Below are 12,904 nucleotides of genomic sequence, written 5' to 3'. Positions count from 1 at the left end.
TGGACATGTAAAGGCAGTCTTCTCTTGGTCCTTGGGATCCACCACGATTTGATTATACCCAGAATATCCGTCCAAAAAGCAATAATAGGCATGGCCGGCCAACCTTTCCAGCATCTGATCAATGAATGGGAGAGGGAAATGGTCCTTCCTGGTGGCATCATTCAATCTTCTATAGTTTATGCACATTCTCCACCCAGTCACTGTTCTAGTAGGGATCAACTCATTCTTCTCATTAGTGATGACCGTCATTCCTCCTTTCTTTGGTACAACTTGAACCGGGCTCACCCATGGGCTGTCAGATATTGGGAAGATTATCCCTGCATTCCACAACTTCATTACTTCCTTCTGGACAACTTCCTTCATTGTGGGATTTAGCCTTCTTTGAGGTTGAACCACTGGTTTGGAATTATCTTCCAAGAGGATTTTATGCATGCACACTGCAGGGCTGATGCCTTTCAGGTCATCAATAGTCCATCCTAAAGCATCTTTGTGAGCTTTGAGTACATCAAGAAGTTCTCCTTCTTCCTTCTTTGTCAGGGATGAATTAATGATCACTGGGAAGCTTTTCGATGTGCCAAGGAATGCATATTTGAGATGGGTGGGTAATGGTTTCAGTTCTTGTTTTCGTGCTTCTTCCTTCTTGTCTTGTTTGTCATCCTACTCAATAGAAGTCTCAGCTACTTGTTCCTCTGTTGCCCCTTGATTTCCCTCTTGCGTTTGAGGACTTTCTTCCAGCATTTCTTCCACCAAACTCTCTATCATATCCACTCTCACGTAGTTCTCTTGCTCAGGAATGTGTTGTATTGACTTGAAAACATTTATGACCATTTGTTCATTGTGGACCCTGAAGATTATCTCTCCTTTTTCTACATCAATGATGGCCCTTGCTGTGGCTAGAAATGGCCTTCCCAAAATGATTGAATTATTTCCTTCCTCTTCAGTATCCAAAATCACAAAATCTGCTGGGAAAATAAACTCCCCAACCTTTACCAACAGATTCTCCACAATTCTGCTGGGTGTTTTGGTTGATCTGTCAGCCATGACTAATGACATCCTGGTGGGTTTAAGCTCTTCTATGGCGAGCTTTCTCATCATTGAGAGAGACATTAAGTTGATGCTAGCACCAAGGTCACAGAGAGCGTTGTTGAGAACTATTCTGCCAATGGTGCATGAAACTACATAACTTCCTGGATCCTTAAGTTTTGGTGGAATGCCCCTTTGAATCACAGCACTGCACTCCTTGGTGAGCAACACGGTTTCCTTCTCAAGCCAACTTCTTTTCTTATTGATAAGTGATGAGCGGATAATTTATACGCTTTTTGGCATTGTTTTTATATAGTTTTTAGTAAGTTTGAGCTACTTTTAGGGATGTTTTCCTTAGTTTTTATGTTAAATTCACATTTCTGGACTTTACTATGAGTTTGTGTGTTTTTCTGTGATTTCAGGTAAATTCTGACTGAAATTGAGGGATTTGAGCAAAACTCTGAAAAAGGCTGACAAAAGGACTGCTGATGCTGTTGGAATCTGACCTCCCTGCACTCGAAATGGATTTTCTGGAGCTACAGACCTCTAAATGGCGCGATCTCAACGGCGTTGGAAAGTAGACATCCAGGGCTTTCCAGCAATATATAATAGTCCATACTTTATTCGAAGAATGACGACGCAACTTGGCGTTGAACGCGAAGTACATGCTGCTGTCTGGAGTTAAACGCCAGAAAAACGTCATTATCCGGAGTTGAACGCCCAAAACACATCATAACTCGAAATTCAACTCCAAGAGATGCCTCTACACGTGGATTGATCAAGCTCAGCCCAAGCACACACCAAGTGGGCCCCGGAAGTGGATTTATGCATCAATTACTTACTCATGTAAACCCTAGTAGCTAGTCTAGTATATATAGGACCTCTTACTATTGTATTAGACATCCTGGATTGTATTTTTGATCTAGTGATCACGTTTTAGGGGGCTGGCCACTCGGCCATGCCTGGACCTCTTTCACTTATGTATTTTCAACGGTGGAGTTTCTGCACACCATAGATTAAGGGTGTGGAGCTCTGCTGTACCTCAAAGATTAATGAAGTTCTATTTTCTTTTATTCAAATCTCTTCTATTCTTATTCCAAGATATTCATTCGTACTCAAGAGCATGATGAATAATGATGAGTTAGATAACCCTCATTATTATTCTCACTTATGAACGCGCGTGATTGACAACCACTTCCGTTCTACATGCAACAAGGCTTGAATGTGTATCTCTTAGATTCCCCAACAGAATCTTCGTGGTATAAGCTAGATAGATGGCGGCATTTATCTGGATCCGGAAAGTCCAACCTTGTCTGTGGTGTTCCGAGTAGGATCCTGGGAATCCGGAAAGTCTCACCTTGTCTGTGGTATTCCGAGTAGGATTCCGTTCATGAATGACTGTGACGTGCTTCAAACCTGTAACCTGCTGGGCGTTAGTGACAGACGCAAAAGAGGGATTCTATTCCAGTAGGGGAGGGAACCAACCGGTGATTGGCCGTACTGTGACAGAGTGCGTGAGCATTAGCTTTCACTGCGAGGATGGGATGTAGCTATCAACCATGGGTGATGCCTCTAGACTGGTTAGCTGTGCGAGTGACAGCCGCATAGGATATTTCCCCGTGAGGATGAAAGTAGCCACAGTTGATGGTGAACCCCTATACAAAGCTTGCCATGGAAAGGAGCAAGAAGGACTGAGTAGAAGCAATGGGATAGCAGGCGTCCGAGAGCTCTACAGCATCTCCATTCCGCTTATCTGAAATTCCTACCAATGAATATGCATAAGTATTTCTATCCTTTTTATTATTTCTATTTTACTATTTGAATCTAATCAAGTATCATGTTTAATCTGCCTAACTGAGATTTGCAAGGTGACCATAGCTTGCTTCATACCAACAATCTCTGTGGATTCGACCCTTACTCACGTAAGGTTATTACTTGGACGACCCAGTACACTTGCTGGTTAGTTGAACGGAGTTGTGACTTCAAATAAGGACAATTATTGAATAAATCCAATTACAATGAATCAGATCAAAGAACAGTGATCACAATTTCGTCCACCAAGTTTTTGGCGCCGTTGCCGGGGATTGTTCGAGTATGGACAACTGACGGTTCATCTTGTTGCTCAGATTAGGTAATTTTCTTTTCAAAAATCTTTTTCAAAAATTTTCTTTTATTTTTCGTTTTTCAAAACTTTATTTTCGAAAATATTAATAAAAATCCAAAAAAAATTAATAAATCATAAAAATCAAAAATATTTTGTGTTTCTTGTTTGAATCTTGTGTTAATTTTTAAGTTTGGTGTCAATTGCATGCTTTAAAAATTTTTCTTGCATTTTTTTTCGAAAATCTCATGCATTCATAGTGTTCTTCATGATCTTCAAGTTGTTCTTGACAAGTCTTCTTGTTTGATCTTGATGATTTCTTGTTTTGTGTCTTTTGTTGTTTTTCATGTGCATTTTTGCATTCATATTTTCCATGCATTAAAGATTTTTAAGTTTGGTGTCTTGCATGTTTTCTTTGCATCAAAAATTTTTCAAAATTATGTTCTTGATGTTCATCATGATCTTCAAAGTGTTCTTGGTGTTCATCTTGACATTCATAGCATTCTTGCATGCATTCATGGTTTTGATCTAAAAATTTCATGCATAAAGTGTTTTTGTTGTTTTTCTCTTTCATAATTAAAAATTCAAAAATCAAAAAAATATCTTTTCCTTATTTCCCTCCAAATTTTCGAAATTTTGGGTTGACTTGGTCAAAAATTTTCAAAATTAGTTGTTTCTTACAAGTCAAGTCAAAATTTCAATTTTTAAAATCTTATCTTTTCAAAATCTTTTTCAAAAATCATATCTTTTTCATTTTTTTCTATTTTTTTCGAAAATTTCAAAAATCTTTTTCAAATTATTTTCAAAATCTTTCTTATCTTTATATGTAATTTTCGAAAATTCACTAATAATTAATGTGATTGGTTCAAAAATTTGAAGTTTGTTACTTTCTTATTAAGAAAGGTTCAATCTTTAAGTTCTAGAATCTTATCTTGTAGTTTCTTGTTAGTGAAGTAAATAATTTCAAAATTTTTAAATTAAATCTTTTTTATCTTTTATTTGATCTTTTTCAAAAATTTTGTTTTTTTCAAAATTTGATTTCAAAATATCTTATCTAACTTCTTATCTCCTTATCTTTTTAAATTTTGATTTCAAATCTTTTTCAATCAACTAAACTAACTTGTTGTTTGTTTCTTATCTTTTTCAAAACTACCTAACTACTTTTCCCTCCTCTTATTTTCGAAAATATCTCTCTCCTTTTTCAAAAATTCTTTTTAATTAATTAATTATTTCATGTTTTAATTTTAATTACATTTTATCTCTAATTTTCGAAAATCACTAACTCTTTTTCAAAACTATTTTCGAAATCCCTCTTCTCTTTTCTTCTTCTATTTAATTATTTAATTACTAACACTCCTCTTCACCTCTCTTCACTAAAAATCCGAACCCCCTTCTCCATTCTTCTACCCCTTTCTTTTCTACTAACATAAAGGGATCTCTATACTGTGACATAGAGGATTCCTTTTCTCTTCTTGTTTTCTTCTCTTTCATATGAGCAGGAACAAGGATAAAGGCACTCTTGTAGAAATTGATCCAGAACCTGAAAGGACTCTGAAGAGAAAATTAAGAGAAGCTAAATTACAACAATCCAGAAACAACCTTTCAGAAACATTAGAACAAGAGGTGATGGCCGAAAATAATAATAATAATGCAAGGAGAATGCTTGGTGACTTCACAAAGCCAACATCCAAGTTTGATGGAAGAAGCATCTCCATTCCTGCCATTGGAGCCAATAACTTTGAGCTTAAGCCTCAACTAGTTGCTTTAATGCAACAAAACTGCAAGTTTTATGGACTTCCATCTGAAGATCCTTACCAGTTTTTAACTGAGTTCTTACAGATCTGTGAGACTGTAAAGACGAATGGAGTTGATCCTGAAGTCTACAGACTCATGCTTTTCCCTTTTGCTGTAAGAGACAGAGCTAGAGTATGGTTGGATTCACAACCCAAGGATAGCCTGGACTCATGGGATAAGCTTGTCACTGCATTCTTGGATAAATTCTTTCCTCCTCAAAAGCTGAGCAAGCTGAGAGTGGATGTTCAAGCCTTCAAACAAAAAGATGGTGAATCCCTCTATGAAGCTTGGGAAAGATATAAGCAGCTGACCAAAAGATGTCCATCTGACATGTTTTCAGAATGGACCATATTAGATATATTCTATTATGGTCTCTCTGAATTTTCGAAAATGTCATTGGACCATTCTGCAGGTGGATCTATCCACCTGAAGAAAACGCCTGGAGAGGCTCAAGAACTCATTAACATGGTTGCAAACAACCAGTTCATGTATACTTCTGAGAGGAATTCCGTGAATAATGGGGTACCTCAGAAGAAAGGAGTTCTTGAAATTGATGCTCTGAATGCCATATTGGCTCAGAACAAAGTGTTGACTCAACAGGTCAACATGATCTCTCAAAATCTGAATGGATTGCAACATGCATCCAACAGTATTAGAGAAGCAGCTTCTGAAGAAGCTTATGATCCTGAGAACCCTGCCATGGCAGAGGTTAATTACTTAGGTGAACCCTATGGAAACACCTATAACTCATCATGGAGAAATCATCCAAATTTCTCCTGGAAGGATCAACAAAAACCTCAACAAGGTTTTAATAATGGTGGACGCAACAGGCTGAACAATAGCAAGCCATATCCATCATCTTCTCAGCAACAGACAGAGAATTCTGAACAAAATACCTCTAATTTAGCCAATATAGTCTCTGATCTGTCAAAGGCCACTTTCAGTTTCATGAATGAAACAAGATCCTCCATTAGAAATTTGGAGGCACAAGTGGGCCAGCTGAGTAAGAAAGTTATTGAAACTCCTCCCAGTACTCTTCCAAGTAATACAGAAGAAAATCCAAAAGGAGAGTGCAAGGCCATTGATTTAATCAAAGTGGCCGAATGCACTAGGGAGGAGGAGGACGAAAATCCTAGTGAGGAAGACCTCCTGGGACGTTCCTCAAGCAAGAAGGAGTTTCCTATTAAGGATCCTGAGGAATCTGAGGCTCATCTAGAGACCATAGAGATTCTTTTAAATCTCCTTCAGCCATTCATGAGCTCTGAAGACTATTCCTCTTCTGAAGAGGATGAAGATGTAACTGGAGAGCAAGCTGCTCTATATTTAGGAGCTATCATGAAGCTGAATGCCAAGCTGTTTGGTAATGAGACTTGGGAAAGTGAACCTCCCTTGCTTATTAGTGAACTAGATACTTGGATTCAGAGAACTCTACCTCAAAAGAAACAAGATCCTGGCAAGTTTCTAATACCTTGCACCATAGGCACCATGAGCTTTGAAAAAGCTCTATGTGATCTGGGGTCAGGGATAAACCTTATGCCACTCTCTGTAATGGAGAAGCTGGGGATCATTGAGGTACAACCTACTTTGTTCTCATTACAATTGGCAGATAAGTCAGTGAGGCAAGCATATGGCATAGTAGAGGACATGTTAGTAAAGGTTGAAGGCCTTTACATCCCTACTGATTTCATAATCCTAGACACTAGGAAGGAAGATGATGAATGCATCATCCTAGGAAGACCTTTCCTAGCCACAGCAGGAGCTGTGATAGATGTCAACAGAGGTGAGTTAGTCCTTCAATTGAATGGGGACTACCTTGTGTTTCAGGCACATGGCCATCCCTCTGTGACAAAAGAGAGTAAGCATGAAGAGCTTCTCTCAGTTCAGAGTCAAGAAGAGCCTTCACAGTCAAACTCTAAGTTTGGTGTTGTGAGGCCACAACCAAACTCTAAGTTTGGTGTTCAAACCCCATATCCAAACTCTAAGTTTGGTGTTGGGAATACCACACTTAAATTGACCTGATGACCTTGTGGCTCCATGAGAGCCACTGTCAAGCTATTGACATTAAAGAAGCGCTTGTTGGGAGGCAACCCAATTTTATTTATCTAATTTTATTTTATTTTGTTTTGGTGTTATTTTTGTGTTGAATTAGGTACATGATCATGAGGAGTCACGAAAAAAATAAAAAAAAATTAAAAACAGAGTCAAAAACAGAAGAAAAAAATTTTCACCCTGGAGGACGCACGGGCTGGCGTTCAACGCCCAGAAGAAGCATCTTTCTGGCGTTCAATGCCAGAACAGAGCATCTTTCTGGCGTTGAACGCCCAAAACAAGCAACAACCTGGCGTTAAACGCCAGGATGCGCACACAGAGGACAATCTGGCGCTGAACGCAGAACCAAGCATGAAACTGGCGTTCAACGCCAGAAACATGCATAACATGGGCGTTTAACGCCCAGAACGAGCATCAATGGGCGTTTGAACGCCAGAATGATGCATGAAGGCATGTTACATGCCTATAGGGTGAAGGAATGGTATTTCCTTTCACCTCAGGATCTGTGGACCCCACATGATCCCCACCTCAGGATCTGTGGACCCCACAGGATCCCCACCTACCACATTTCTTTTAATCCTAATCACACTCTTCTAATCCAAATCTCATTTTCAATGTCACACTTCCCAAAAACCTTCACCTATCACCTCAATTCCTCTTCCCAATTACCCCATTCACCATTCACATCAACCTCCTCTTTCCCATACACCCCACCTACCCCCACTACTTTCAAATTCAATTTCCCACCCATTCCCACCCAAATTGGCCGAACCTATACCATCCCCCCTCACTATAAATACCCTTTCATTCTTCACCATTTTCACACAACACAAACACCTTCTTCTCTCATATAGCCGAACCCTCTCTTCTCCCTCTCTTCCAATATTCTCTTCTTCTTCTACTCTTCTTTTCTTTTTTGCTCGAGGGCGAGCAAACTTTAAGTTTGGTGTGGTAAAAAGCCTAAGCTTTTTATTTTTTTTCATTCACCATCAATGGCACCCAAGACCGGAGTTTCCTCAAGAAAAGGAAAAGGGAAGGCAAAAGCTTCCACTTCCGAGTCATGGGAGAAGGAGAGATTCATCTCCAAGAGCCACCAAGACCACTTCTATGATGTTGTGGCAAAGAAGAAGGTGATCCCTGAGGTCCCTTTCAAGCTCAAGAAAAATGAGTATCCGGAAATCCAACTTGAGATTCAAAAAAGAGGTTGGGAAGTCATAGCCAACCCCATACAACAAGTTGGAATTTTAATGGTTCAAGAGTTCTATGCCAATGCATGGATCACAAGGAACCATGATCAAAGTATGAACCCGAATCCAAAGAACTATCTCACAATGGTTCGGGGGAAATACTTGGATTTTAGTCCGGAAAATGTGAGGTTGGCGTTTCATTTACCTATGATGCAAGGAGATGAACACCCCTACACTAGAAGGGTCAACTTTGATCAAAGGTTGGACCAAGTCCTTAGGGACATATGTGTGGAAGGAGCCCAATGGAGAATAGACTCCAAAGGCAAGCCAGTCCAACTAAGAAGACTGGACCTCAAGCCTGTAGCTAGAGGATGGTTGGAATTCATTCAAAGATCCATCATCCCTACAAGCAACCGATCTGAAGTTACTGTGGATCGGGCCATCATGATTCATAGCATCATGATTGGAGAGGAAGTGGAAGTTCATGAAGTCATCTCCAATGAACTCTACAAAATAGCTGACAAGCCTTCATACATGGCACGGCTAGCCTTCCCCCACCTCATATGCCATCTATGTTATTCAGCCGGAGTTATCATAGATGGAGATGTCTCCATTGAAGAAGACAAGCCCATCACCAAGAAAAGGATGGAGCAAACAAGGGAAGTTCCTCACGGCCCCCAAGGAGAACATGAGGAAGTTCATCATCAACAAATGCCTCATGGAATGCACTTTCCTCCCAACAACTATTGGGAGCAACTCAACACCTCCTTAGAAGATTTGAGCCATAATGTGGAACAACTAAGGGTGGAACACCATGAACACGCCCTCACTCTCCAAGAAATAAGAGAAGATCAAAGAGCAATGAGGGAGGAGCAACAAAGGCAAGGAAGGGACATAGAAGAGTTGAAGAACATCATTGGTCCTTCAAGAAGAAGACGCCACTAAGAGGTGGATTCATTCCTTGTTCTTTATTTCTTTCAGTTTCGGTTTTTAATTATTGTTTCTATCTATGTTTTTGTGTCTTTATCTCATGATCATTAGTATGTAACCATGCCTTAAAGCTATGAATAAAATCCATTAGTCCTTCACCTCTCTTAAAAGAAAAATGTTTTAATTCAAAAGAACAAGAAGTACATAATTTTCGAAATTATTATTGAATTTAGTTTAATTATACTGATGTGGTGACAATGCCTTTGTTTTCTGAATGAATGAATGAACAGTGCATATATCTTTTGATCTTGTTGTTTATGAATGTTTAAAATTGTTGGTTCTTGAAAGAATGATGAACAAAGAGAAATGTTATTGATGATCTGAAAAACATCATGAAATTGATTCTTGAAGTAAGAAAAAGCAGCAAAAAAAAAAAAAAAATTGTGGCGAAAAATAAAAAGCAAAGGATCCAAGGCTTTGAGCATCAATGGATAGGAGGGCCCAAGGAAATTGAATCCAGGCCTAAGCGGCTAAATCAAGCTGTCCCTAACCATGTGCTTGTGTCATGAAGGTCCAAGTGAAAAGCTTGAGACTAAGTGGTTAAAGTCGTGATCTGAAGCTAAAGAGTGTGCTTAAGAGCTCTGGACACCACTAACTGGGGACTTTAGCAAAGCTAAGTCACAATCTGAAAAGGTTCACCCAGTTATGTGTCTGTGGCATTTGTGTATCCGGTGGTAATACTGGAAGACAAAGTGCTTAGGGCCACAGCCAAGACTCATAAGTAGCTGTGTTCAAGAATCAACATGCTTAACTAAGAAAGTCAATAACACTATCCCAAATTCTAAGTTCCCCCAGAGACGCCAATACCTCTAAACTACAAAGGAAAAAGTGAGATGCCAAAACTGTTCAGAAGCAAAAAGCTACAAGTCCCGCTCATGTAATTAAATTAATAGTCATTGATATTTTGGACTTTATAGTATATTCTCTTCTTTTTATCCTATTTGATTTTCAGTTGCTTGGGGACAAGCAACAATTTAAGTTTGGTGTTGTGATGAGCGGATAATTTATACGCTTTTTGGCATTGTTTTTATATAGTTTTTAGTAAGTTTGAGCTACTTTTAGGGATGTTTTCCTTAGTTTTTATGTTAAATTCACATTCTGGACTTTACTATGAGTTTGTGTGTTTTTCTGTGATTTCAGGTAAATTCTGACTGAAATTGAGGGATTTGAGCAAAACTCTGAAAAAGGCTGACAAAAGGACTGCTGATGCTGTTGGAATCTGACCTCCCTGCACTCAAAATGGATTTTCTGGAGCTACAGACCTCCAAATGGCGCGCTCTCAACGGCGTTGGAAAGTAGACATCCAGGGCTTTCCAGCAATATATAATAGTCCATACTTTATTCGAAGAATGACGACGCAACTTGGCGTTGAACGCCAAGTACATGCTGCTGTCTGGAGTTAAACGCCAGAAAAACGTCATTATCCGGAGTTGAACGCCCAAAACACATCATAACTCGAAATTCAACTCCAAGAGATGCCTCTACACGTGGATTGATCAAGCTCAGCCCAAGCACACACCAAGTGGGCCCCGGAAGTGGATTTATGCATCAATTACTTACTCATGTAAACCCTAGTAGCTAGTCTAGTATATATAGGACCTCTTACTATTGTATTAGACATCCTGGATTGTATTTTTGATCTAGTGATCACGTTTTAGGGGGCTGGCCACTCGGCCATGCCTGGACCTCTTTCACTTATGTATTTTCAACGGTGGAGTTTCTGCACACCATAGATTAAGGGTGTGGAGCTCTGCTGTACCTCAAAGATTAATGAAGTTCTATTTTCTTTTATTCAAATCTCTTCTATTCTTATTACAAGATATTCATTCGTACTCAAGAACATGATGAATAATGATGAGTTAGATAACCCTCATTATTATTCTCACTTATGAACGCGCGTGATTGACAACCACTTCCGTTCTACATGCAACAAGGCTTGAATGTGTATCTCTTAGATTCCCCAACAGAATCTTCGTGGTATAAGCTAGATAGATGGCGGCATTTATCTGGATCCGGAAAGTCCAACCTTGTCTGTGGTGTTCCGAGTAGGATCCTGGGAATCCGGAAAGTCTCACCTTGTCTATGGTATTCCGAGTAGGATTCCGTTCATGAATGACTGTGACGTGCTTCAAACCTGTAACCTGCTGGGCGTTAGTGACAGACGCAAAAGAGGGATTCTATTCCAGTAGGGGAGGGAACCAACCGGTGATTGGCCGTACTGTGACAGAGTGCGTGAGCATTAGCTTTCACTGCGAGGATGGGATGTAGCTATCAACCATGGGTGATGCCTCCAGACTGGTTAGCTGTGCGAGTGACAGCCGCATAGGATATTTCCCCGTGAGGATGAAAGTAGCCACAGTTGATGGTGAACCCCTATACAAAGCTTGCCATGGAAAGGAGCAAGAAGGACTGAGTAGAAGCAATGGGATAGCAGGCGTCCGAGAGCTCTACAGCATCTCCATTCCGCTTATCTGAAATTCCTACCAATGAATATGCATAAGTATTTCTATCCTTTTTATTATTTCTATTTTATTATTTGAATCTAATCAAGTATCATGTTTAATCTGCCTAACTGAGATTTGCAAGGTGACCATAGCTTGCTTCATACCAACAATCTCTGTGGATTCGACCCTTACTCACGTAAGGTTATTACTTGGACGACCCAGTACACTTGCTGGTTAGTTGAACGGAGTTGTGACTTCAAATAAGGACAATTATTGAATAAATCCAATTACAATGAATCAGATCAAAGAACAGTGATCACAATTTCGTCCACCAATAAGCTCCTTCAAAAACTTGGCATACAGAGGCATTTGCTCAAGTGCTTCAGCCAATGGAATATTAATCTCCAGTTTCTTGAAAGTCTCAAGGAACTTATGAAAATGTTGGTCCTTAGCCTCTTTGTTGAACCTCTGGGGATATGGCAGTAGAGGTGTGATGCTCTTTCCTATTTGATGCTGTCCCTGAGTCACTTCTTTTAAACTATGTGGTTGGTTGTCCTTCTCTTTGAGTTTCTCAATGCTCTTGCTTGGCATCACCTCTTGATCCTTGGCTTCATCTGCCTTTGTTTGCTCCTCCTCTTCTGTTGGCCTCTTGCTGCTTCCTGCTTGCTTCTTTGTAGTGTCATTGTTGCTCATCAATGTTCTCCCGCTCCTTAATTGTATTGCCTTGCATTCCTCCTTAGGATTTGGGATTGTGTCACTGGGCAATGAGCTTGAAGGTCTCAGTAGAAATTTGCTTGGAGATTTGCCCGATCTGCCTCTCTAGGCTCTTCATGGAAGCCTCATGGTTTTTGGTTGTCATTTCCTGGTATTTCATCATTTTGTCTATCAAGGTCTCTAGGTTAGTGAGTCTTTGGGATTCAGGTGGTGCTTGTGGTAGGTTGAGAGATGTGAGTGGTGGATGGTGGGCATTTTGGTTGGTGGGTTGGTTATTGGATTGGTACTGGTTGAGGTTGGGGTAGTTGTTTTGAGGTTTCCTGTAAGTGTTTTGGTTAGTTTGATGCTGGTTGTAGTTTTGATTGTTTCTTGAATTATTTTGGTTTGAGTTCCTCTGCCATGTTTGTTGGTTTTGGTTGTGACTATCTCCCCATCTGAGGTTGGGGTGATTCTTCCATGAGGTGTTGTAAGTATCACCATAGACTTCATTTGGACTAGAATGCATGTACTGGACTTGTTCTTGCTGTTGCTCCTCTTGCATTTCTTCATTCTGTTCCCATGTGGTTGATGGTTGGCTAGTGTTAACTGCTGCTACTTGGAGG

At 39.9% G+C, this 12,904-nt stretch overlaps 1 protein-coding gene across 1 annotated transcript; it reads right to left on the bottom strand.

The window, feature by feature from the left end:
* Window positions 1-657: 657 nt before the first annotated feature.
* Window positions 658-12,281, bottom strand: LOC130975011 (uncharacterized). Its single transcript, XM_057899846.1, has 2 exons — window positions 11,950-12,281; window positions 658-1,156 (listed from the first exon to the last, which is right to left on the bottom strand). The coding sequence occupies exons 1-2, from the start codon at window positions 12,279-12,281 to the stop codon at window positions 658-660; spliced, it is 831 nt and encodes a 276-aa protein (XP_057755829.1).
* Between the last annotated feature and the right edge of the window lie 623 nt (window positions 12,282-12,904).

Source organism: Arachis stenosperma, chromosome 4 (assembly GCF_014773155.1).
Source record: "Arachis stenosperma cultivar V10309 chromosome 4, arast.V10309.gnm1.PFL2, whole genome shotgun sequence".
In the NCBI taxonomy this organism is placed as follows: Eukaryota; Viridiplantae; Streptophyta; class Magnoliopsida; order Fabales; family Fabaceae; genus Arachis; species Arachis stenosperma.
The sequence above is the reverse complement of the archived record's forward strand: the minus strand, read 5'-3'. Positions and strand labels throughout refer to the sequence as shown.